This window comes from Arvicanthis niloticus, chromosome 13 (genome assembly GCF_011762505.2).
Source record: "Arvicanthis niloticus isolate mArvNil1 chromosome 13, mArvNil1.pat.X, whole genome shotgun sequence".
NCBI lineage: Eukaryota > Metazoa > Chordata > Mammalia > Rodentia > Muridae > Arvicanthis > Arvicanthis niloticus.
The window spans coordinates 50,782,199-50,803,849 of NC_047670.1; the positions used below are offsets into that span (position 1 = coordinate 50,782,199).

The following is a 21,651-nucleotide window of genomic DNA, read 5'->3' on the forward strand; positions in this document are numbered from 1 at the left end:
GGAAGGCTCCCTGGCAAGAGGACAAGAGGAAACCCTGCCAATCCTAGAACACTGTGTCCCAGCTACCCAGCTGCTTTCCATGCCCAGCTGTCTTAAGCAGAAAAATATTCCTCATGGAATGCTCTCAAGCCCATCATGAGCACACCCCTCTATGGCAGGCAGCTTCCAGCATCATTCCGTGGGGCTCATGTCCCTGCCCCTGGCTCTGCATGGTTCCAGAGGAAAGGTTCTCCCCACCTATGGAAAAGTAGACCAGAGAAGAGCCCTTGAGCAGCCCAAGTCATAAATGGGTGACCCAGGTTCTCTGGCACATTGTGCTATCATTGTTCTCCATCATGTGAAACAGTTTGACTTGGGGATTTAGAAGGGTTGTCTGAATCCGTACAACATGGTCTGCTGAATCCATGCAGGATATCTAGGTTCTAGCCCCAAATGCCTTTAAGAAGCGATACTGGCAGGGACCTATTGTAGACACAGTGCCACAGACAAAGCAGCACTCACAGGAACAAGCCGGGTGGAGGGCCTCTCTCAAACAGAGGGCTGTGCTCTGGGCTCACAGAGTGCTGTAACCTGCCCCATTACAGTAAGAGTGAGTGCATTCCTAAGACCACCAACCACCTGAGACTCACCAACAAACAGAACCTCTTAGAAAGCCCACTATCATGGCACAGCCCAGCACAGGAGAGCCATACTAAGGCTGGTTCACGGGCTGTGTCCTAGCCCCTGACTATCCCACACTCATAACACAGGTTTGGGGATGGGCTCCTTTCCTGGCCCACCTAAAACCTTGTCACTATGTCCTGATCCCTGTAACCCACCACAAACTAGTTCTAACTCCACATAAGGGGTGCTTGCCTACAGCTGCTGGTACCCAACCACTGCCAGGTACAAAACAAGGAGTGAGTATACTAAACGGTACCCACATGCCTATAGGCCTTGCTGATTGGGCTTGAGGACAGATCAGGCCATGGGGATAGTGTCTAGGACAGTTCTTATGCCATGTTCTCGGAGAAAACTCCTGGGTACTCAGTCATGTGACCTCAAAGGAGTCATCGGCTTCTGTAGGTCCTGACAGCCCAGCAAGAGGCTGCTAGACAAAGCTTAACTCTGCAGCCCAAAACCTAGTATGAAGCTAACCTCTTGGGACACTTAAGCCAGTCCGTGCTCAGTGGCCAAGGTGAAGTATTTGATTAAAAGTCAGTCAGGACATAGAGCAGATAGGCAATTCTTTGACCAGGAAGAAAGTGACAAAAGAAGACTACTCTCACTTTGATTTTCAGACTGTCCTAAGCCAGAGAAGAAGGCCTGCTCTCTTAAAGATACAAGCTCCAGTCACCCTGATACCACCACCCTTCCCAAGCCAGGAGTCAGAGGGGCAAGCTCACCAGGAGTAGCACACACATGTGTGTTCATGCCAATTCTTGTGGAATAATTAATTAGCATGGTTGCAACAAACGTAAAATTGGAGGCCTCCAGCGTGCCTGATAATTTATGCAAGATCCAAGGATCGCTGCGGATGCCTTTCTCAGATCCTAATTCAGCACTTTCTTTTTTCCCTTATGAAAGCAGGACTCCAGCTTTAACTGTTCTCATGCCCTTTAACAGTGTTTGCCATAGCCATAGTAAAATCGAACAGTCCAGCTGCATACCAGTGAGGCACTGGGTAGGACTTCCCAGGCGCAGCAGCAGCCACCACATAGACCAGAGCAACACCACACTGGCCTAAAACACCCGAAGGCTCCAGCTCCTTGATCAGCATAAAGACCCTGGGGCCAGTCAATTCTAATTTTACAGATATATTTAAAAAAAAAAAAAAAAAAAAAAAAAAGACAGTAGCACAAAGAACACAGAAGATCCAACCTCCCTCAGCAAGACGCAAGACGAGGGCAGCAACCAGCATAGAGAGGATGTGTACTTTATGTGTACAGTATCTCAGGCAAATTCTAGAACTTCAATACCAGACTTGGCTGCTCCCAGCACCCACCATTAAAAGACGTCTGTCAAGCCTGGCCTCTTACCCAGATCCCTGGCCCTGAGCCCTTCCCCACCAGGTACAACGAGCCCTGCCCTATTAGCCCAGCAAGTACCTGAGGCTCCAGTGCACTTCTAAAACCCTTCCCCTAGCATCTGCTGCCTCTCTAGTTATGACTAGAGAGAAGGAAGGCAGCATGCACCCTAGCTGTCTAACGGGGCTCTGACTGAAGCTCCCTGCCTCCCTACCCTGGGCTGCATTGGAGAAGGCAGTCAGCCAAGACCACCAAGAGCTACTGCCCAAGCCGAGGTCAGGTAGGGAAAGATGCTGTCACAACCAAGCTGCCATTCCTAACACTGTGCCACCAGTCTCTGCTCTCTGGCTGAACTCCATTAGAAGTCAGATCCCCAGAGGCCACAAGGCTCAGGGCCAAGCGAAGGATCGGGCACCTGAGAGACTGCAGATCACACTGCTGCTGTATAGCGAGCCTGTGAGCATTTTCATCTGCCAACCCTCCTGCTCCCAGATTTCCCCAACTGTGACACAAGTGGTGAGACAATGCCATGCCATAGCCAGCGATGTTATAGGATGGTCATGAACCCTTCTGCATGCCACTACTGGCTCCCACCCACCAGGAACATTTGGCACAAGGCAGGAATAACATGCCGACATGCAGGCCTGCTGTTTCTCTGTGCAGGTCAGTGCCTTTCACTCTCATCCTCAGATGCTGAATATAATGAAGCTCCAATAGTCCTGGGTCTTGGAAGGACCTGAGATCTCCCAGTGAGCAGTGCTGCTCTCAACAGGCAATCAAACACACCATGATGAACGAACACCTCTCTTCCCACATACTGACCAAGTTCTACCCAGCTTAAGTTAGATGAAACAGGTATCCCCCGACCAGCAAGGCTTGCTCAACCAATAAAAGCTTTGGGTTGAAGCCAGAACTGACTTCTAACACATGTGGTGACAGAATTAGAGAGAACAACCATCACCCAGAATATTCTGCAGAAGGAAACCCTGTCCCAAACAGTGCTTTTGCAATGGAATAAGCTTCCTTCCTCTGGCTCTGCACCAAGAGACTCACATCTATGTGACAAGAGTAGGACAAAGCCCTCATACAGGACCTTTCTAGTGAGGCAATACAGACAATTAACACAGAAATCCACATACTGCAGAAATGAAGCAGGAAGCAGGAGTGCATGGTGACCTTAAAGCAGATAGGCTTGTAAGGCTGACCACGAGCACTTAGTGGTTGCCTGAATGAAGGCAGGAGCCCTAGATATCTGAAGGAAGAGGACCACACTGCAAAAAGTAGGCAGATGTAGAGTGTGGAAGTATGGCTACCAGAGTGAGTGGGGGTCTACTCACAGAAAAGAAACATCTGGCTGGAAATGGGCAAAGTCTTCAAAGCAGGGCCTATCGAAGGGGCAAAGTCTAGTGTCTGGCCAGAGTAGGTGGGACTTGGCTGAGAGGGGTAGGAAATAGCCCATGAATGAACAAGTCCTGGCCAAGAAGGAGTAAGACTTTCAAACAGGGGCAGGCTTTTAAAGGACAAAACCTAGGCAGAGAGAGGGCAGGCTTAGTCAGAGGCAAGATCCCCATAGGACTTTGGCATAGGAGGAGAAGTGAAAGTCGGGATGGCGGCTCATGCCTATGATCCCAGCACTGGGAGGCAGAGGCAGGAGGTTCAAGAACATCCTTAACTACATATTTAGCCTAGGCTGCATACACAGCCTAGGCTTTGAAACTAAGTAGGATGGAGTAAGAAGGGTAACTGATCCCAGCTACCCAGGAAGCTGAAGCAGATTACAATCCAAGGCCTCTCTGGTTCCGGTGTGAGTCCAAGGCCACACTGAAAAACTTCATAACACTCTGTCTAAAAATAAAAGTGAAAAAGAGAACCGAAAGCTAGAGCGCATGTGCCTGGGTATGTTCAAGGCCCTGAGTTCAAGCCCCAGCTTCCCAGATGAGTGGACAAACTAAGTGTGAAGCTATGAGTACAGGAGGAAGATGGAGAGGTTTCCTCCCACGCCCAAAACCACCTGACAAGCAGCCACTTCCCCAGAACAGCTAAAGCAAAACAACAACAACAAAGCATGATTCTGAAATGACCCATATATACCAAAGAAGCCTGCTTAGGAACTCTGTCAGAGCAGGGGATGCAAAAGATCAAAGAATGAAGCTGACGGGCAGGGCCTAAAAGCACATAACGTCAGGACAGCAGGCTTGAAAACATTTGTCTATACGGCCAGGAGGAACAATGGAGAAGCTGTCCTACCACAGTATGAAGGCAGGCCTCACCCAGACACCAAGAGAGACTGGCCGGAGCTTTGGGGAGGCTGCCTTCAGGATGTCTTGAAGCTGGAGGGTAGGGTCAGCTCTCAGGGAACACCAACCATCCGAGGGGTTCCCAGCCCTCAGATTGGTACCAGTCCTCGGCTGAAGATGGCAAAAGAGCTACCCAGTTTGTAGCAGGGTGAGTGAAGCTAAAAGAGCTTACACTAGGAAGACTCCCTAAGCACTTCCTTAAAAGCCATCGAATGTGAGAAAGAACACCCATCCCAGCAGACTCTCGCCACAGGCAGGACAAGAGGACCGTCATCGATCTGTGGGCCAAGACCCTTCCTTACATCTATGCCAGTGACCGAAAATGAGTGGTCACTCTGTTTCTTACTGATAAGCATTGCCAGTGAAAGCCTAGGAGGCTGGTAGGTTTCAGTTTGCATGAAATCACAGTGAAAATTCACCTAGTCCTTATTATCCAGCCCTCTAGCAAGCCCTAACCAGACCTGACTCTGTAGAAGAGGCCGACCTTAAACTCAGGGATCCACCCACCTGCCTTTGCCTCTAGAGTGCTAGGACTAAAGGCGTGTACCACCACACCCTCACAACTCATTTTATTTTTAACTCTGTGTGTATGTGTGTGTGCACACACGCATGCATGTGCACATGTGTGTGCATGCACTTGAGTATGGGCATCCATGGAAGCTGGGGTTGTCAAGATTTCCCTAGAACAGAAGTTATAGGTAGTTGTGAGCCACCTGACTTGGGTGCTGGGAATCAAACTGGAATACTCTAAAAGAGCAGTGTACCCTCCTAACTCCTAGGCCATTGTCCCAGCCTTGTTTTTAAAAACATTTTATAGTGAACGAGTGGTGGCCTAGCGGCTTAGGCGCCGGCCTGCAGAGGGCTACCCATGCTCTCTTTCTCCCGGTTCGAATCCCGCACTCTGCCCGAGTCTCATGGGAAGAAAAAAAAACATTTTATTTTAAATGATCACTGTATGTGTGTCCATATGTGGGTATATGTACATGAATGCACATATGCATGGAGTTCAGGAGAGGGTGACAGATCCCCTGGAGATGAAGTTAAAAGCAGTTGTGAACTAAACTTGAGTCCTCTGCAAAAGCAGTAATGTTTTTAACTAAGCCCCAAGACCAAAATTTTAACATAGTTGTAGGAAGAAAAAGACAGGCAATGGCCATATATCTGCCATGGGCAGATAAAAGAGGAGGGTTTTCCTATCCTGAGAGGTGATGACACACAGCCTGTCTACCCACAATGGTTCTTTCTTAGCAGTGGACAGCTAATGCTTCCAAGAGGCTATTGGTTAGAAGCCCATGACTCACTGGTACTAAGCTGCTACCTAAGCTAGAGCAGCAGGTGCTATATCAGGTTAAACCAAACATGCACACAGCTCAGGGAGCCAAGCCACAGGCTAGGCCTAGGCCACGCCTTATATGAGTAAGCCTGGGAGCTTACTCCAAGCCTCCCAGGTCCCATATCCCCACACCGACCAGAGGAGGAGCATCCCATGCTAACTACCAATCGCCACATCCCTAAAGGTTCATCTCCTCTCCCCAGATGCCTTTTCTAACATTTGTCCATGGGAGGCCGACCGAGCAGGTCTCAGCAGCAGACCGAGCACATGTGCCTCCTTGACCACCTCAGGGCAATCTTGGGGGCTCATCCCACCCCATAACCAAAGGCTGACCAGAAGAGAGACACTTCATCAGACTGGAACCTTCCTGATACTCTCAGTCCCCAGGCCTGAGCAGCCCCATGGCTGCTGAACAATGCAGTTTTGAATTCAATTAAAGCGATTATCTGTTGTGCCAAATAAATTGTGTACAGCATATATCCTGCGGCACTTTACACCTCCAGGCTCATTATTCCCTAACTGTTTCCTCCTGTTTATGCGCTCTCAAATTAAATTGCTGATAATACGCGCCAAAATAAAAAATGAGCGCACCTTGTCCCAAGAAAATTGATTCTCCTTCTCCTGAACTGGCGATTGCCAGGTTTTATATACTCGGTTCCTGGTGATCATTAGTAATTCAATTTTCTTTTTATTAGCCCCCTTATCTGCTGAGCAATATAGTGGCAGCGCTGACCTCTTTCGCACGGGTAAATGTTTAAAATCTTTTCCCTGATTAATTTTGCCAGTTAAGAAAAAGAGGAGAAATGGCCCGGCTCTTAGCCATCACAATGAATAAAGCTTAATGTTGATTGTGATGGAATTTCTAATGCCAGGGAAATTGATTGAACGCGGCAATTACGCTGCAAGAGTAACTCGAGGGAGATGGGATCGCTTTCTTCTGGCCGTAGCCTTTTGGTTATTTAAAACAATCCAATTTGCAAGGATAATTATGTATTAGTGTTTTATCTGCCACTTGAAATGAACAGGGGAGTTTCGATACTGGCCCAGCATTAGCAGGTTATTGCTGCAAATTACTTGATATCTGCTTTCTTTCACATAAAGAGGAAATTAGGCAATCAATTACCAGAAAAAGGTGGATGGAGGGATAAGAGGGGCAAGTGCGCCCTCTGCTGGCTGCCAGGCCACACAGTAGTGCTGACTAAGGACCTGGAAGAGGAGCTGGCCAATGCCTTAGCACACAAAGTCTACTGAGCCATCAGGTCCCTCCCTAGACACCAGGGTACTGGCACCAAGAAAAAATCTAGAGCTAGGGCTAAGTGTTGTCTTGAAGGGAAAAAGAAAGAAAGACTCTAAGCACTAGCTTCAGACGTAGCCCCTATCCACTGACCCCATGTACTGGGAGATGCAGCTGCACCTGCTTGGAGATAGAAAAACTCCAATTAGCAATATGGCAAGACTCCAGCCCAGGGAATCAAACAGACTGGCTAGAGCTTTGAACATCATTCAGGCTAGGATACTTAGACAAGCAAGGAAAGAGGCAGACAGTAAGCCTTGCAAGAGGAGCTGAGGAAACCACAAGACAGTCCCTAGAGCAAGCCAAATCCACCCAGGCTCCAAGCCCAGAGGACTTACTACAGTCAGTCCCATCTCCTCCGGCCTCCTGGACTCAGCCCACCCTGTGGTCTCCATCTAACTGGAGTAGTCGAGAGTAGTAGTCTCTGGAACCACTACCTGAGTAGCACAGGCTCAGCATCTCCTATTTTCACAACTTGTTTGCTGCTTAGATGATGATCCTCCCTTGCGCTCACACACACAAGGCCTTGCATGCTAGCCATCCTGACTCACTGTCTACTCCAGCCTGCTAGCCCAACCCTGTCACCTGAGAGTCCCAAGAGCAGCAACACAAGCTGTCTCCTGGTTCCCTCTTCTATCCTTCCCTGAAATCACAGAACCCTTTCCTTACTGTGGCACACAAGAGCTTCCCCCATTACCGAGTGGCCTTTCCACTGAGGTAATCCCCTTTTCTGATCCTGTATAGCAGCACACTGGCTGCATGGTCTTCCTTCGGATCTGTGTTCCACCAGTGCCTTCACCTGCACGGCTGAGCGCTGTTCCCTCTCCTCACTCAAGTCTCCTCAAGAAGTACTCCTAATGCCTGCCTAGTGTTCATGCTCTCCCTGTAGCCCATAACTATACACTTCTGCTTTCTTGTTCTCAGGACACCTGTACCACCCAAAGCCAACTGCCCGGGCTGTTGACAGGAGCTCAGGCTCATCTCCAATAGAGTCAGTGTCCCCAGGAACCAACGTGACAATTCCTGGCCCCAAGGTACCCATCAGATGCTTGGTGGGTAAGCTGGTGAATAATAAACAGACTCCCCAGAGCCTTTCCTGCAACAGAAATACCTGGAGCACTATGCAGTCATCACATCTGTCTATAATTAGAGGCTATCCATTCCTCCACCTGCAGTGGAGGCGCCACCAGCAGTTTCAACAGCCCCCAACACACCCAAGGCATCCACAGGCAGAGCCACTGAACTCAAGACCCCTCACCCTTCACTCTTCTCTGGCCACTTGTGGGGCTGGGGACACTGTGACAGCCACTACCAACAGGAGACAATCTCTGCTGTTCCACAGACTTTACCTCACAGACACACGCAAGTGGTGCCATCCTAGAGGATTCCAGTAAGGAGCCCACAGCCCTTCCTCACACTCTGTCAGGGAACAACACTAGCAGACTTTCCATCTTCTTCACATAAAGCTGTAAGCTTCTCAACCCATCCTTCTCAAATGGCCAAGGTGAACCCAGCCATGTTCAGCCCGCCCCTCTTTCCAGCTTTCACTTGGGTCCCAGATCCCACCCTTTTAACATGATTCCTAATCATTCCAGTAGAGTGCAGCCCACCCTCAGCCAGCACCCAGAGCTTTCCTCCTCGTCATACCTTCCTTGGTGGAGAGGTGGGTCCGGCTGGATGGCATGCAGCACAGCCGGTGCCTGTTGATCTGCATCAGACCCTTGTGGGGAGTCTTCCTTAGAATGGGGCTACTCTTCCCCCGGAGGACCTGTCTCCGTCGCTGGGTAAGATGGCTTTTGCTGGTGGTGGCAGCTGAGGGGCTGTTCTTCTTGTCTCCAGGTAGGCTATGAAGATAAAACACCAAAAAAACTAGCAACAAGCTCACTGGGTAGATCTGCTCAAGCACTTCTGTCAACTGAAGACAGCACAGGTTGCAATGTTCTCCAAGTAAAGGAGAGCAAAGTGGTTTCAGACCCTGTCCCTGTCCCTGTCCCTGCCCCAGCCCTTCTCCAAGCCAATGGACTTTTAGTGCAAGACTACAGGAAAAGGTGGTGGAGGAGGACAGCGCTCCTGAAGAGGAACTGCCATCTGTCAGGCTTGCATGCCATCTCCCAGCACAGCTTCAAGGATGCTACAAAATCCCCCAAGGGCCCCACAATAGAGGAAGGTACCAGTATGATGAGCACGGTGGGCATGGCACCCAGGCTCAGATAACTATAGACAGCACATGTCTGAAGCACAGAGCCAGAAGTGAGCATATAGAGAGCCAAAACCCAAATCAAGACAGCAGGAAGAACTTCCTTAAGGGGGTTTATGGTACGGGCAGTAAATGTCTTTTGGAAGAACACTGTCTTATGGCATAGGCAGGCCCTCTGCCTGGTAAGCAGACAATACCTTTGCCATCAGTGGCTGATCTGAAGTTCCTGACCCCTGACCGTATACTCTGGGCTAGGATGCCATCTTACAGCTTCCTGCAAGCATGCAAGGGTAAGGATCTCAGTGATGTGTGCTCATAAACCAGTAGTTTGGCCTGGTCACTTGGCCACCAGCAAAGGGCCAGCTGGGATGTAAAATCAATCTGCTTCCCCTGGAGCAATGGACACCCAACAGCTCAGCACACTTGGAAGGTGGCAACAGGACACAAGGCAGGGAAAACCTGGGACTACAGTGCTTCAGTCCCTTTCACAGACACTCCACATAGTACAAATGGTGCATCCTTCTGTCTGAACAGGGCGGAGTGCCCCACAAAGCCTGACTTCCTAGAACCTAAAGCCGTCAAGTAAAATGAGAGCAGGAAAAGTCCAGGCACACCTGACAGAGCCCAGCACCCTAGTCCACCACCCACAGCTCAGACACATAATCCACTACTCTGGCCAGAAGAGCCATGCAGCGTTCACCTACTGCTACAGACTGGACAGACCCAGGGTGCTGCTCCACAAGCACCGAACCTGGTATGACACCATGTTGTTGAACCCTGCCCACCTAGGAGGGAAACTACCTGAAATAACCTAGTTTCTCACCAAGAAAAGAAAGGATGGGTCTGCCGGCACTACCAGTGCCAGAGCTCTTGCCTCCCCAAGCCTACTGGGGCCCATGCAAGCCCCTGAATCATTCAGTCTTTACCTGACACATCTTAATATGACAACAGTACTTCCAGCCTCACTCCTACTAGAAGCATGACCCAAAACCACACTCAAGCTCCCAGCTTAGATCACACATCAGTGGTGCTGAAAAACCCAACAAGGGCCTTCTTCCCCCAACCTGGAAACCAGGAAGGAAGCACAAGCTAAGGTCCAAATTCTCTAACTCAGGAACCAAAACACTTAATGAGCCCCACCCACCCCACCCACCGAGACGGGCCTCGCAAGATAGCACACCTGGTATTGCCCCGCCTCCGGATAATCTTTGTTCGGCTCTTCACTTTGTAAGCTGAGAGCTGTGACTCTCCAAAGAGGGGCTTCAAGCTGCTGGGTCCCGCTGCTGGTCTGTCCCCTGATGAGGGCCTAGATGGGACTGGGGAGAGCTGAGAAGTATGGTCCTTGCTGCCAGCCTCAGACTGCCAACGGAAAGAGGAAGAGGAGGAAGCAGAGGGGCTGGAAGCCTTCCACTTGTACTTGCTGGGAGAGGATCCAGGCTTGGATGGTGTGGCCAGTTTCTCAGGCCTCGCCTCTGGGTCAACTTTAGGCTGTGGCTTCTCTGTCTTTCCAACTGTACCAAAAGCGGCCTTGTTCACACTCTCCATAGTTGTTCTGGGACTGAAGGCCCTCCGAGTGATCCGTGGGCTCTTTTCTGAGGCAGCTACCCATTTGTAGTTGTTTTTCCGAAACTTGCTGGTTCGACAAGACACTAGCAGTGAGGCCTCCCTGACCTGCCTGGTTCCTGTTGCTGGTCTGACTGAAGCCACCACTGATCCCAAGGAAGCTGGCTGGTCTGCATGGCCAGTATTTGCTCTTTGGTCACCCATGAGTTGTTCAGAATAGCTGGTAGAATGAGGGCCTACCTTCCGGCCCAGAGCCACACCAGTTCGTTGGGGCAGGACAGGGGATGGAAAGTGTGCCTTGATGGCAATTTCACTTTCACTGACTGTCCTCCGATGCTCAGGAGAGCTGTCACTCATCCTGCCCACAGACTTCACTACCCGAGGCTTGCCAGGTTCCTTCTGGCAGACCAAGAGGGGGTCGTCCACACTGTAACCCACCTTGGTTCTGCCTGGCCTTACAGGCTGCAGGTGTCCACCGGGGACCTCAACCTCACTTCCTTGGGGTCTTTGGTTACTCCAGGAGGGGTCATCACTGTCTTCCAAGGACCCCCGCGGGACCCCTGAAGCATTGATGGAGCCTGTCTTTGATGGTGGCTTGATTTTAATAACCATATTCTGATCTGGACTGAGCTGGACCTGTCTCTCCAGTACATACTGCTGGGGTTCAGGATGCTGGCTATCCTCAGACCGGAGGGACGCCTGCAAAGCATGATCACTGGCTGGGTCAGAGGATTCCAGAGGCTGATTCACAAGGGAGTATTTCTTGCGCCATGAAGGGCCATGGTGTGAGAAGCCCCTCCGATTTGGACGGGAGTAGCGGGCACCAAAGGTCCTGCCAGCCTGAAACATGGGTGGCTGCCAACGAGTAGTTGATGAGTTGCCCAGGGCAGGGCCATTGCCGTGGAGGGTTTTATAGTCATCAATTAGACCTGAGAAGGCAGAATCACAGGCTCAGTTACCTAGGAGATGTGAGTAAAAACAGCAACAATCAAGACCACTACCCCTACCCTAATAGTCCAGACCCATTTGCCTTCCTGAGCCCTTGCTGACTTGAGAGCAGCCCTAATAGGAACCACAGAAAGTTCAGTCCAGATCTCTAGGCTTGTCAATTCTATGAGCACTTCTCCATCAATATTACTACTTGGCCTGCTTATCCTGAAGATGGCAGCTTTTGTGGTACAACTGCTTCTATTCACTGGTCTACTAGGTCTACAATGTTTTGAGAGCAAGTGTTATTCCCTGTACAAAAACCAGTCTGGGACCAGAAACCTGTGGTACCTGGATAAGAACAGAACAAGTCTTCCACCGAGGCCCTGTGGTTTACCCACTCGTGGGAAAAATGCAGGATTGCACCTTAGTAATAATCTCCTCAGAACAGACGCTTCTCTAACCCAGTACTTGACAGACAGAAGAAAATAACAACACAATACACCCACTGACAACCCAACAGCTAACATCATCTCCTACAGAAAACACCTGATACCACTACCACAAGGATTTTCCAATGAAGTGACTGATGGAGCCCTGGAGGAAAAGAGAAAGAACGCAAGCAGGTTCACTAGGTCCCCAATCTTCTTCTACTTCTACTACCACCACCCACCCACACACACACACACCCCCACACACACACAGAGCCTGCCTCAACCCTCAAACCCTGCCAGACACCACCTGTGGTCGGGTGTTAGGGAAACCCAAGAAGTAGCCCTAAATAGGCAGGCCACCTGGACTCTCCTGAGCACATGCTTTCCAAGCCCCTAAGTATTTTCTGTGGGGAAAACTTTGGAAACGATATGAACGCTTATAAAGACCAACGTGGGTCTAAAAATCTGAAGCTGAAGAAGCTGGTGCCTGGGTAGTCAGCCCTGAGTACGAGGGGGGCTGTGCCTGAATCGAGCCAAAGGCACTCAACGGCAGGGCAGCGGAAGAGAAACGCTTCCGAGCCAGCCGAACTTGGAGGTCGGCTGACGCGACCACCCGCGGGTAGACCACCGCACTGTCGTCTCCTGACAGCCCTCTGAGGCCCGGCCCGCTCACTCGCCCCGAAACCCGGCGGGTCTGTCATCCACGGGCCGCACCCGACTCGGCCGCTCCGATGCCCACCCATGACGACCATTAGGAGATCGCAACCGACAGCACCCGCTTCTCGGAGGTTCTACGGCGATCACAAGAAACAAGTGAACACATGCCCCGACGGCGGCCCGCTCACCCTGCAGGAGGCGTATCTGCCGCCGCAGCTGCTCCTTTTCCTCCATCTCCGGAGTCCGCGACGCCTAGCCAGACCCCCTCGACGTCATCGCTGCGCGACTATTCCCCGCGGGCGGGGACCAGAGAACGCCGAACTTCACTATGCGTAGACATGGAGTCGGAAGGCTCCGTCGCCCCGGCAACCCTAGGAGAGCGCATGCGCGGATCGAGAAAAAACGTCATCTTAAAGCACCCGGAAGTGATCGCAATCTGGCTTCTGCACCAATTCCTGCGCCTCGTTTCCTACGCTGGGGCTTCCATGGAAGACTTGGAGGAGCTGGATTGGTAACAGTTTCACCTAGACCCAGAAATTCCTTTTATCAATTTATTTGTTTGAGATAGGGTCTCACTATGTATTCCTGGCTGGGAAGAAACATAACTGGGGAACTCGCTATGTAGACTAGGCTGGCCTCGAACTTACTGAGGTTCACTTTCCTCTGCCTCCGGACCTGGAATTAAAGGGATGCTCTTTTAACGCCCTTGCTGCTGCAGCACGAGAACAGCGGAAAAGAATCGGAGGCTATTTTTTTGCGAATGGTTACAGGTGTTAAGATGGGAAATTTCTTGAGCGCATTTAGTAGGAAAGGCTTCAGCCCCTAAAAAATAACTGAAGAAAACGCAACGATAGTTACCACGTGATCAGACAATCCCACGTCTAGGTATATAACCAATGAGTAGAAAACACCGATTCCAACATACATGGATGTCATTATTTATAATAGCTAACTGGAAGCAACCCAAATGACTGTTCACATGGAAATGGGATATTATCCAGTGTTTTGTTTTGTTAGAGACAGGGTCTCACTATGTCTGGCTGTCCTGGAATTCCCTATGTAGACCAGACTGGCCTCAAACTCTCAGAAATCTGCCTGCCTCTGCCACCCAAGAGCTGGGATTAAAAGAGTGCACCACTACATGGGGATGTACAGTATCTTTGTAGTCCAACCAAGTCTCTACATCTGCATAGTCTATTATTAAGCCTGAAAAAAGAAGTTCTAGAAGCTGGGTTTGGTAGTGCACACCTATAAGACCAGCGTTAAGAAGTGGGCATAGATAGCCAGGCATTGATGGCACGCACATTTAATCTCAGCACTCTAGAGACAGAGGCAGACACTCTGGGGGCAAAGGTAGGAGGATCTCTGAGTTCAAGGCCAGCCTAATCTACAGAGTAAGTTCCAGGACAGCCAAGTTAGGCAGTGAAGGAGTTGAAAAACAAAAGGTTGGTGATAATGTCATAGAACAGGGGGCCCATATTCCAGCTCCAGCAAGCAGCAGAACTCAGCAGCTTCGGCCATGTGGCTCTGGCTTTAGAATAAAGAATAGAAGGGACTACTGGGACAATTGATGCTGGTTAGCTGTAGCTAAGAAATTAGTGGTGATTAAGAAGAGACCAGGGGGCTGGAGAGATGGCTCAGCAGCTAAGAGAACTAACTGCTCTTCCAGAGGTCCTGAGTTCACTTCCTAGCAACCACATGGTGGCTCAAAACCATCCATAATGGGACCTGATGCCCTTCTGTTGTGTCTGAAGACAGTTACTGTGTGCTCATTTAAAGTTAATAAATAAAAAAAATCTTTTCTAAAAAGAAAAGAAGAAGAGACCAACATTACTGACCTGAAATCCAACATTACTGACCTGAAATCTTCTGGGAAGTATTTTCTGAGAGCAGAAAGAAGCTGTTTTCCAGAAATAGCCAAGGTTGTACTTTGCGCTGGTAGCCAGACTTGGTAATGTATAAGAATCACCCAGGTGGTACTGGGTCATGAATGAAGGCATGAATGGGTCATGGAGAGCAGCAGAGGCTTGGTACTGTGAGAAGGTAGGGGAGGCCATTGGTGAAAGTGCAGCCTCAGTTACAGTTCATGGCCCAGGCCTGAAGGGGTCATGCAAAGAAGTTGAGGTTGGACACTTAAGGAGAGCCTATGAGAGGCTATTGGTGAAGCCTAATTGCAGCGAGAAATCCCAGTGTATTAGAGATGCCAGCACCATGGGATGACCACCAAGAACAGCAGCAGCAGTGGAGTGGATCAACCAGAGCCTAGAGTACTACTGAGGGCAGAGCTGGAGATGTGACGCCAGCCCTTTGGAGAAATCCAGAAAATCATGTGTGGATCCCAGACATTGGAACAAGAAGCTATAACATTGAAGTTGCCTTGGAGACCCTAAGATATTCCAGAGGCCAGAATCATAGGATACCTGCTGAGGAAAGCTGGTAACAGGGAGTGGAACCAGCCAAAGAGAATTGTGCTGCAGTCAACAAAGCATAAATGAGTTGGAATCAGACATGGAGATGCAGAGTTTGGAGTTTTCCAGCTGGCTTTTGGTCTTGCTTTTGTCCAGGATTTCCTCACTCTGACGTTTTGGAATGGTAATGTGTATCCTGTGATGTTGGAAATATGTGAGCTGCTTTTTATTTTAATTTATAAAGCATTACAGTTAAGTGGATGAATCTCAGAAGAGACTTTGAACTTTGGACTTTTAACATTGTTGAGACTGCTATAGACTATGGGACTTTTGAAGTTAGATTAAATGTATTTTGCATTTTGCCATGACTAGGTGTGGCCCCCATAGACTCATGTGTCCACCAAGCCTATGGGGGCCAGGGAGTGGAATGTGGTAGTTTGAATATGCTTGGCTCAGGGAGTGGCACTATTAGGAGGTGTGGCTTTGTTAAAGTAGGTGTGGCCTTGTTGGAGGAAGTGAGTCACTGTGGGGGTGGGCTTTGACACTCTCCTCCTGGCAAGCCAGTCTTCTCTTGTTTGCCTTTGAAGCAAGATGTAGAACTCTCAGCTCACCTTCCAGTGCTATGCCTGCCTAGAAGCTGCCATGCTTCCCACCATGATGATAATGGACTGAACCTCTGAACCTGGAAGCCAGCCCCAATCAAATGTTGTCCCCTATAAGAGTTGCCTTCATCATGGCGTCTCTTCACAGCAATGGGAACCTTAACTAAGACTCAAACTGCTGCAACTTTCCAACCCTCAGAATTCTGAGAAAAGCCAACACCAGCCAGTAGCTCAGGGGAGAGGGAGACCTACTACTTCCTGCTTAGCTGTGACTCTGTGATGAGCTATAAACTCACCTCATACTGAAAATGAACCATAACAATTCATTTCTTACACATCTACCATGGACCTTCATAGTAAGTAAAAGTAAAGGAAGTTTCTTCAGACTGACTATGGGAACTCAGTTCTACAGTAATACAGTACAGGGAGTGGAAATATGCTAGTTAAATGTAAACATCTTACTCAAAAACAAATACCTTCAGCAAAACAAATTTTATAAAGTAATGTATAAACTGTATAATGTTTAAACATAAACATTGTATATAATGACTCAGTGGGTACAGGTACTTACCATCAAATACAATGACCTCAGTTTGATCCCCTAGAATGTACATGGTAGAAGGAGAAAACTGATTCCTTAAAGATGTCATCTGACCTCCAGGCACATGCCATAGCATGAGTGTGCAACCAAACACACATATACACAAATAAATAAGCACATGTTGCTATAAATATCGTGAGTGAAATGTCTACAGTGTCAAGGATTCACATGAATTGTGCTTCTAATAAAGGATCTTCTTACACAGGCAAGGATATAACCCATGGCCTGAGCCCCACCCACTGAAGCTCCCATGGCACCTACATGCAATGAAAGGGACTTTGAGGACCTTTGTGATCATGATAGAAACTGCAGGTAGCCACACAGTGATGATACATGCTTTTAGTCCTAGCACTTGGGAGGCAGGGGCAGGTGGATCTCACGAGTTCCAGACTAGCCTGGTCTACAGAATGAGTTCCAGGACAACACAGAGAAACCCTGTCTTGAAAAAACAAACAAAAGATGGCAGGTTGGAGGTCTGCATGCAAGACTAAAAGGACCTGACCTGGCTTTCCAGATCAGAACAACAAATGGAGTCTGGGGAGTCTTGGCAGGAGGATGTCCCACACAGAGGCTTGAGGAAGCAAGGTCAGAAGCTACTCTCATATGGGGAGTCCCTATGGAGAGGGTGAATCTATCAGAACCGTTTTTGCTTCCTGCTTCCTTCTTTACCCAGTCCTGTCAGTCTACCTCCAGACTTCTCTGTCACACTCTCAGCTGAACTTTGAAATGTTTACGATTCTTTCCAGTCATTTTCAGCCAGATGTACCCAGGGAGTAGCTGAGGAAACAAGCTCATGAAAGATTTATGTGCTAGGAGTAGTGACCATGGGTTGGCCCTGCCCATTCCTCAACATTTATAAAACTTAGGCCTTGGCATACTCAGAGAAGAAAGGAAATATTCCAAAATTCGTGAGATAAAATCCCGACTTGCAGTCTTTTTAAGATTTGTTTTGATGTGTTTGTTTTGTCTGCATGTGTGTCTGCACCACATCTGTACAGTGCCTAAGGAAGCTGGAAGAGGGCATTAGATCACCTGGATCTCTAGTTACAGGTGTTATGAGCTGCCACGTGGGTGCTAGGAATCAAACACGGGTCCTCTGCATGAGCAACAAGTGCTCTTAAGCTCTGAGCTATCTCTTCAGACCTCATCAGCAGACTTTTTTTTTTTTTCCTTAAGAAGCATTTGTACATTGGCCTAGCCCAGTCTTGCTTCCCTTAAGTCTCCTGCAACTGCCATCTTATAAAGAAGTTAAAGTTGGCCTCCTGGAAGATAAACAGCACATACTCAGTTATGACTGTTTCTGTCCCTCCAAATTCATATGCTGAAATCCTGGTTCTTTGTGGTGCATTAAGAAGTAGGGCCTTTGGTAAGTAAAGAGGTCATCTGGGTAAAATTCTAATGATAAATGCTTATTGTAAGAGAAGACACCAGAGAGCTAGCTCATTCAGCACCATGTGAAGATAGAGCAAGAAGACTCCTTTATAAACCACTGTTTTGTTTTTCTAGACAATTTCTCTGTATAGGCCTGACTATTCTGGAGCTCACTCTGTAGACCATTTTGGCCTTAAACTCCGAGATCCACCTTCCTCTGCCTCCCAAGTGCTGGGATTAAAGGCATGGGCCTCCACGGCCCTGCTCTGCCTGTGTTTTTTCTCCATGAAGCATGCCTGCTTGCAGAGAAGCCCAGATGCAAGTTGCAGTGGAGAACAGATAGCCTTTTAGCAAGCAGAGAAAACTGAGTCACACATCCACATTGCCCGTGCTGTAGTAGGCTCCTTCTTTTCCTTCCCCAAGGAACATTTGTCTCTGGTCCCTCTCCACCCCCTCTGCTTTTATGCACCACCTCCTGCACTCTCTTTCAGCTCTTATAATGCAAGGGCTTCCTCTTCCCACCTTCATCCTGATCTGGCCCTGAGTCACCTTGAATGTGCCCTAGGCCTAGCCATGCGTATCTTCCCAGCCTTAACTCCCAAGACCTCCCAGATACTGTCTCAGTAAAGTGTGTCCTAGCGCTAGTCTAAAGGGCAAGTGTCCCCAAGTGTCACTACTGGACTTCCTAGTTGAGCCTCAGTGGGAGAGGATGTGCCTAGTTCTGCTGGGGCTAGATGTCTCAGTGTGGGGTGGTACCCAAGAAGGGCTCCTCCTCTGAGAAGGGGAGGGGTCGGTGGGTGGGACAAATGTTTAAGGGTGGGAAAGGAGGGAGGGAACGGCTGGGATGTAAAGTGAATTTTAAGAAATCTATTTTTTTAAATGCATTTTTCTCTGGAGAATGTGGACAGAATGTCAGATCCGCTGTGTACATGTTCTCTGCAGCTGCACACTGTCGTTCTTCAAAAGCATCTACTCCCCCTCCACTGACTCAGCCTGCACTCAGTTTGGGAATTTTTTCCATTCCACTTCAGGGTGTGGCTCTTCACCCTCCCTCCTGGCCAACAATCAGCAGGATCCATGAGATGAGCGTGACACTGAATGCTGCAATGGAAAGACCCTTGGCAGGCTGTCCTGTACCTCCTGGAGAGAGAAGAACAGGAAGTGACCAAAAGAGAAGTGGGCAGAGAGCCAGGACCCAGCATGCATCGCTCCAACCCCAACTGCAAAGCTTCTCAGACCCACAAAGCTACCCCTGGATCATTTTGTTAGTGTGGAGGTGGATAATCTCAGGATGAGCTCCCTCTTGTTAGATTCAATAAAACTAGACACAGTAAGGCTTCAGCCTCATGTGTCTGAGACAAATGACTCTCTCAGGAGCCCTCCCAGAAATTCTTTATTCTACATGTACCTGTGCTTTCCAGACCCAGCCCACAACACATAGAGGTGTGTGTGTGTGTGTGTGTGTGTGTGTGTGTGTGTGTGTGTGTGTGTTTCCTTTTTATCCTTTTTTAAAGATTTGTTTGTTTTATATATGTGAGTACACTATAGCTCTCTTCAGACACACCAGAAGAAAGCATCAGATCCCATTACAGATGGTTGTGAGCCACCATGTATTTATTGCTGGGAATTGAACTCAGGACCTCTGGAAAAACAGTGCTTTTAACTGCTGAGCCATCTCTCTAGGTCCCCCCTCCCCCTGTGTGTTTGATTTTAGAGACAGGGTTTCTCCATGTAGAGCCCCGCTGTCCTGGAACTTACTTTGTAGACCAGGCTGACTTCATTTTATTTTATTTTTTATTTATTTTTTTATTGGATATTTTATTTACATTTCAGATGCCATCCCCTTTCCCCATTTCCCCTCCCTAGAAAACCCCTATCCCATACCCCCTTCTCTTTTTTGCTTTTATACATTTTTTTTAATGTTAACCAATGGCTTTATAAATTTGGTAATGCTCAATATCAATCAGAAGTGTAACCTAATACCCAACCTAGATATATCAACTATCTTTGACTGGCGGAGACATGTGAACATCTGCCTCCATGTCTGCCCCTCCCCCCTTCATCACCTAGCTCCTCCTCTCCTTCTCCTCCTCTCCTTACTCCTCCTCTCTTTACTCCTCCCACCTTAGCTCCTCCTACATATCACCCTTCCTGTTAAAATAAAACTTTTCTCTCAAAATACAGTTAGAGCATAACTATACCAATTTATGTCAGTAAGATGCAAGATAGACCTAATACCCAGTCCATCATTTTGTTTACTAAGCAGAACCTCTGTCATCTCTCCTAAATAAAAGACTTAGTTCTGAACCTGGCTTTTTTTTTTTTTTTTTTTTTTTTTCTTGGCATTAGAATGAATGTCAGCTGAAAACCATCCTCTCAAATCTTTTCTCTCAAAGTAAATAGCAAGGATTTGCTATGAGACTATAAGTTTTCAACCCCATCAGAAACCCAGAATGACTGAGTTAACTGAAATTATGGGAAGCACAAAGCATAGCTTCTAAAACATAGCCAATTTATAGAGACTGCTGAGCAGACCAGGCTGACTTCAAACTCACAGAGATCTGCCTCTGCCTCCCAAGTGCTGGGATTAAAGGCACACACTACCATGTCTGGTGCATAGATTTTTGTAACTGAAACAACTCAGATAAGATGCCTTAAACAGGGCTGGAGAGCTGGCTCAGCAGTTAAGAGCACTGACTGCTTGCTCTTCCAGAGGTCCTGAGTTCAGTACCCAGCCACCACATGGTGGCTCACAACCATCTGTAATGGGATCCTGCTCCCTCCTCTGGTGTGTGTCTGAAGACAGCTACAGTGTACTCATATAAATAAATCTTAAAAAAAAAAAAAAAAAAAAAAAGACGGCTTAAACAGTTACAACAGAGCCATCTCCACCACTTCCTAGGTGTCTGAGTCAGGGTTTCTATTCCTGCATAAACATCATGACCAAGAAGCAAGTTGGGGAGGAAAGGGTTTATTCAGCTTACATGTCCACACTGCTGTTCATCACTAAAGGAAGTCAGGACTGGAACTTAAGCAGGTCACTAATTGAAAAAAAATGCCTTACAGCTGGATCTCATGGAGACATTTCCTCAACTGAAGCTCCTTTCTCAGTGATAACTGCAGTTTGTGTCAAGTTGACACACAAAACCAGCCAGTACACTGGGTTTCTAAAAGCCATCAAATTGGGTCTAAGCAGCCTATCCACGTCTCCTTTCCCCCTTTAAAAACCATCTTGCCAAGCCAGTAGTAGTGGCACACACCTTTATTCCAACACTCAGGAAACAGACCGGTAGATCTGAGTTCGAGGCCAGCCTGGTCTACAGACTGAGTTCCAGGACAGCCAGGGCTACACAGAGAATCCCTTTCTGGAAAAACAACACAAACAACAACAAAACCTTTTTGCCAATAAACACCTTTTCTCTTTGGAGAATTTGTGTGGTTTAGATTGAATTTGGCATCCTTAACCCTAGAATGGGGCATTCCACCAGGCTCTTGGGAATATATGCATGGTATGAACTTGTCAGAGACAGGAGGTATTGCTCCCCAGTGTCATCCTCAGCTGCCTGAAGAGTTCCCTTAGACTTTCAGGGACCTCAACTCAGACCAAATTTGGATTTGCACCTTTGACACATTAAAAAATGTCAGGACTAGCCAATATGAAGCAGAGTCTGAGTGTAATAAGTATATTTTAATATAGGCTTAAGCACCAGAATTAAGAGCATAAGAGGTGCTCAGATGGAAAGCATGGGCCTGAGGTTCTCAAAGAGAAATCACTCCAAGTAAGACATACTCATATGTGGGCACAGAATCCTCAAGGGATAGTCATAGCTGGCTGTTTTACAATAATCATATATTGGGTTTTGGTGGGATTTGAAATTTTCTTCAGCCAGGCAGTGGTGGCGCACACCTTTAATCCCAGCACTTGGGTGGCAAAGGCAGGTGGATTTCTGAGTTCAAGGCC

General features: G+C 48.3%; 1 protein-coding gene and 1 long non-coding RNA gene across 4 annotated transcripts in view; one reads left to right on the top strand and one right to left on the bottom strand.

The window, feature by feature from the left end:
• Positions 1–13,053, bottom strand: part of Zc3h3 (zinc finger CCCH-type containing 3) — an 86,267-nt gene extending 73,214 nt beyond the window's left edge. For 2 of the 3 annotated variants that reach the window (XM_034516966.2, XM_034516965.2), the window contains exons 1-3: positions 12,897–13,053; positions 10,308–11,619; positions 8,578–8,774 (exon numbers count right to left, since the gene is read on the bottom strand). In XM_034516966.2, coding sequence (XP_034372857.1) covers positions 8,578–8,774; positions 10,308–11,619; positions 12,897–12,942 — 1,555 coding nt within the window. In that variant the 5' untranslated portion in view covers positions 12,943–13,053. The remainder of the gene's footprint in view (positions 1–8,577; positions 8,775–10,307; positions 11,620–12,896) is intronic. The other variant, XM_076911517.1, reaches the window with a different exon arrangement.
• An 18-nt stretch (positions 13,054–13,071) lies between these two features.
• Positions 13,072–19,055, top strand: LOC117718947 (uncharacterized). The gene is made up of 2 exons (XR_013103343.1): positions 13,072–13,219; positions 18,722–19,055. It is a non-coding gene; the product is annotated as an uncharacterized LOC117718947 (long non-coding RNA).
• The last annotated feature ends 2,596 nt before the right edge of the window (positions 19,056–21,651 follow it).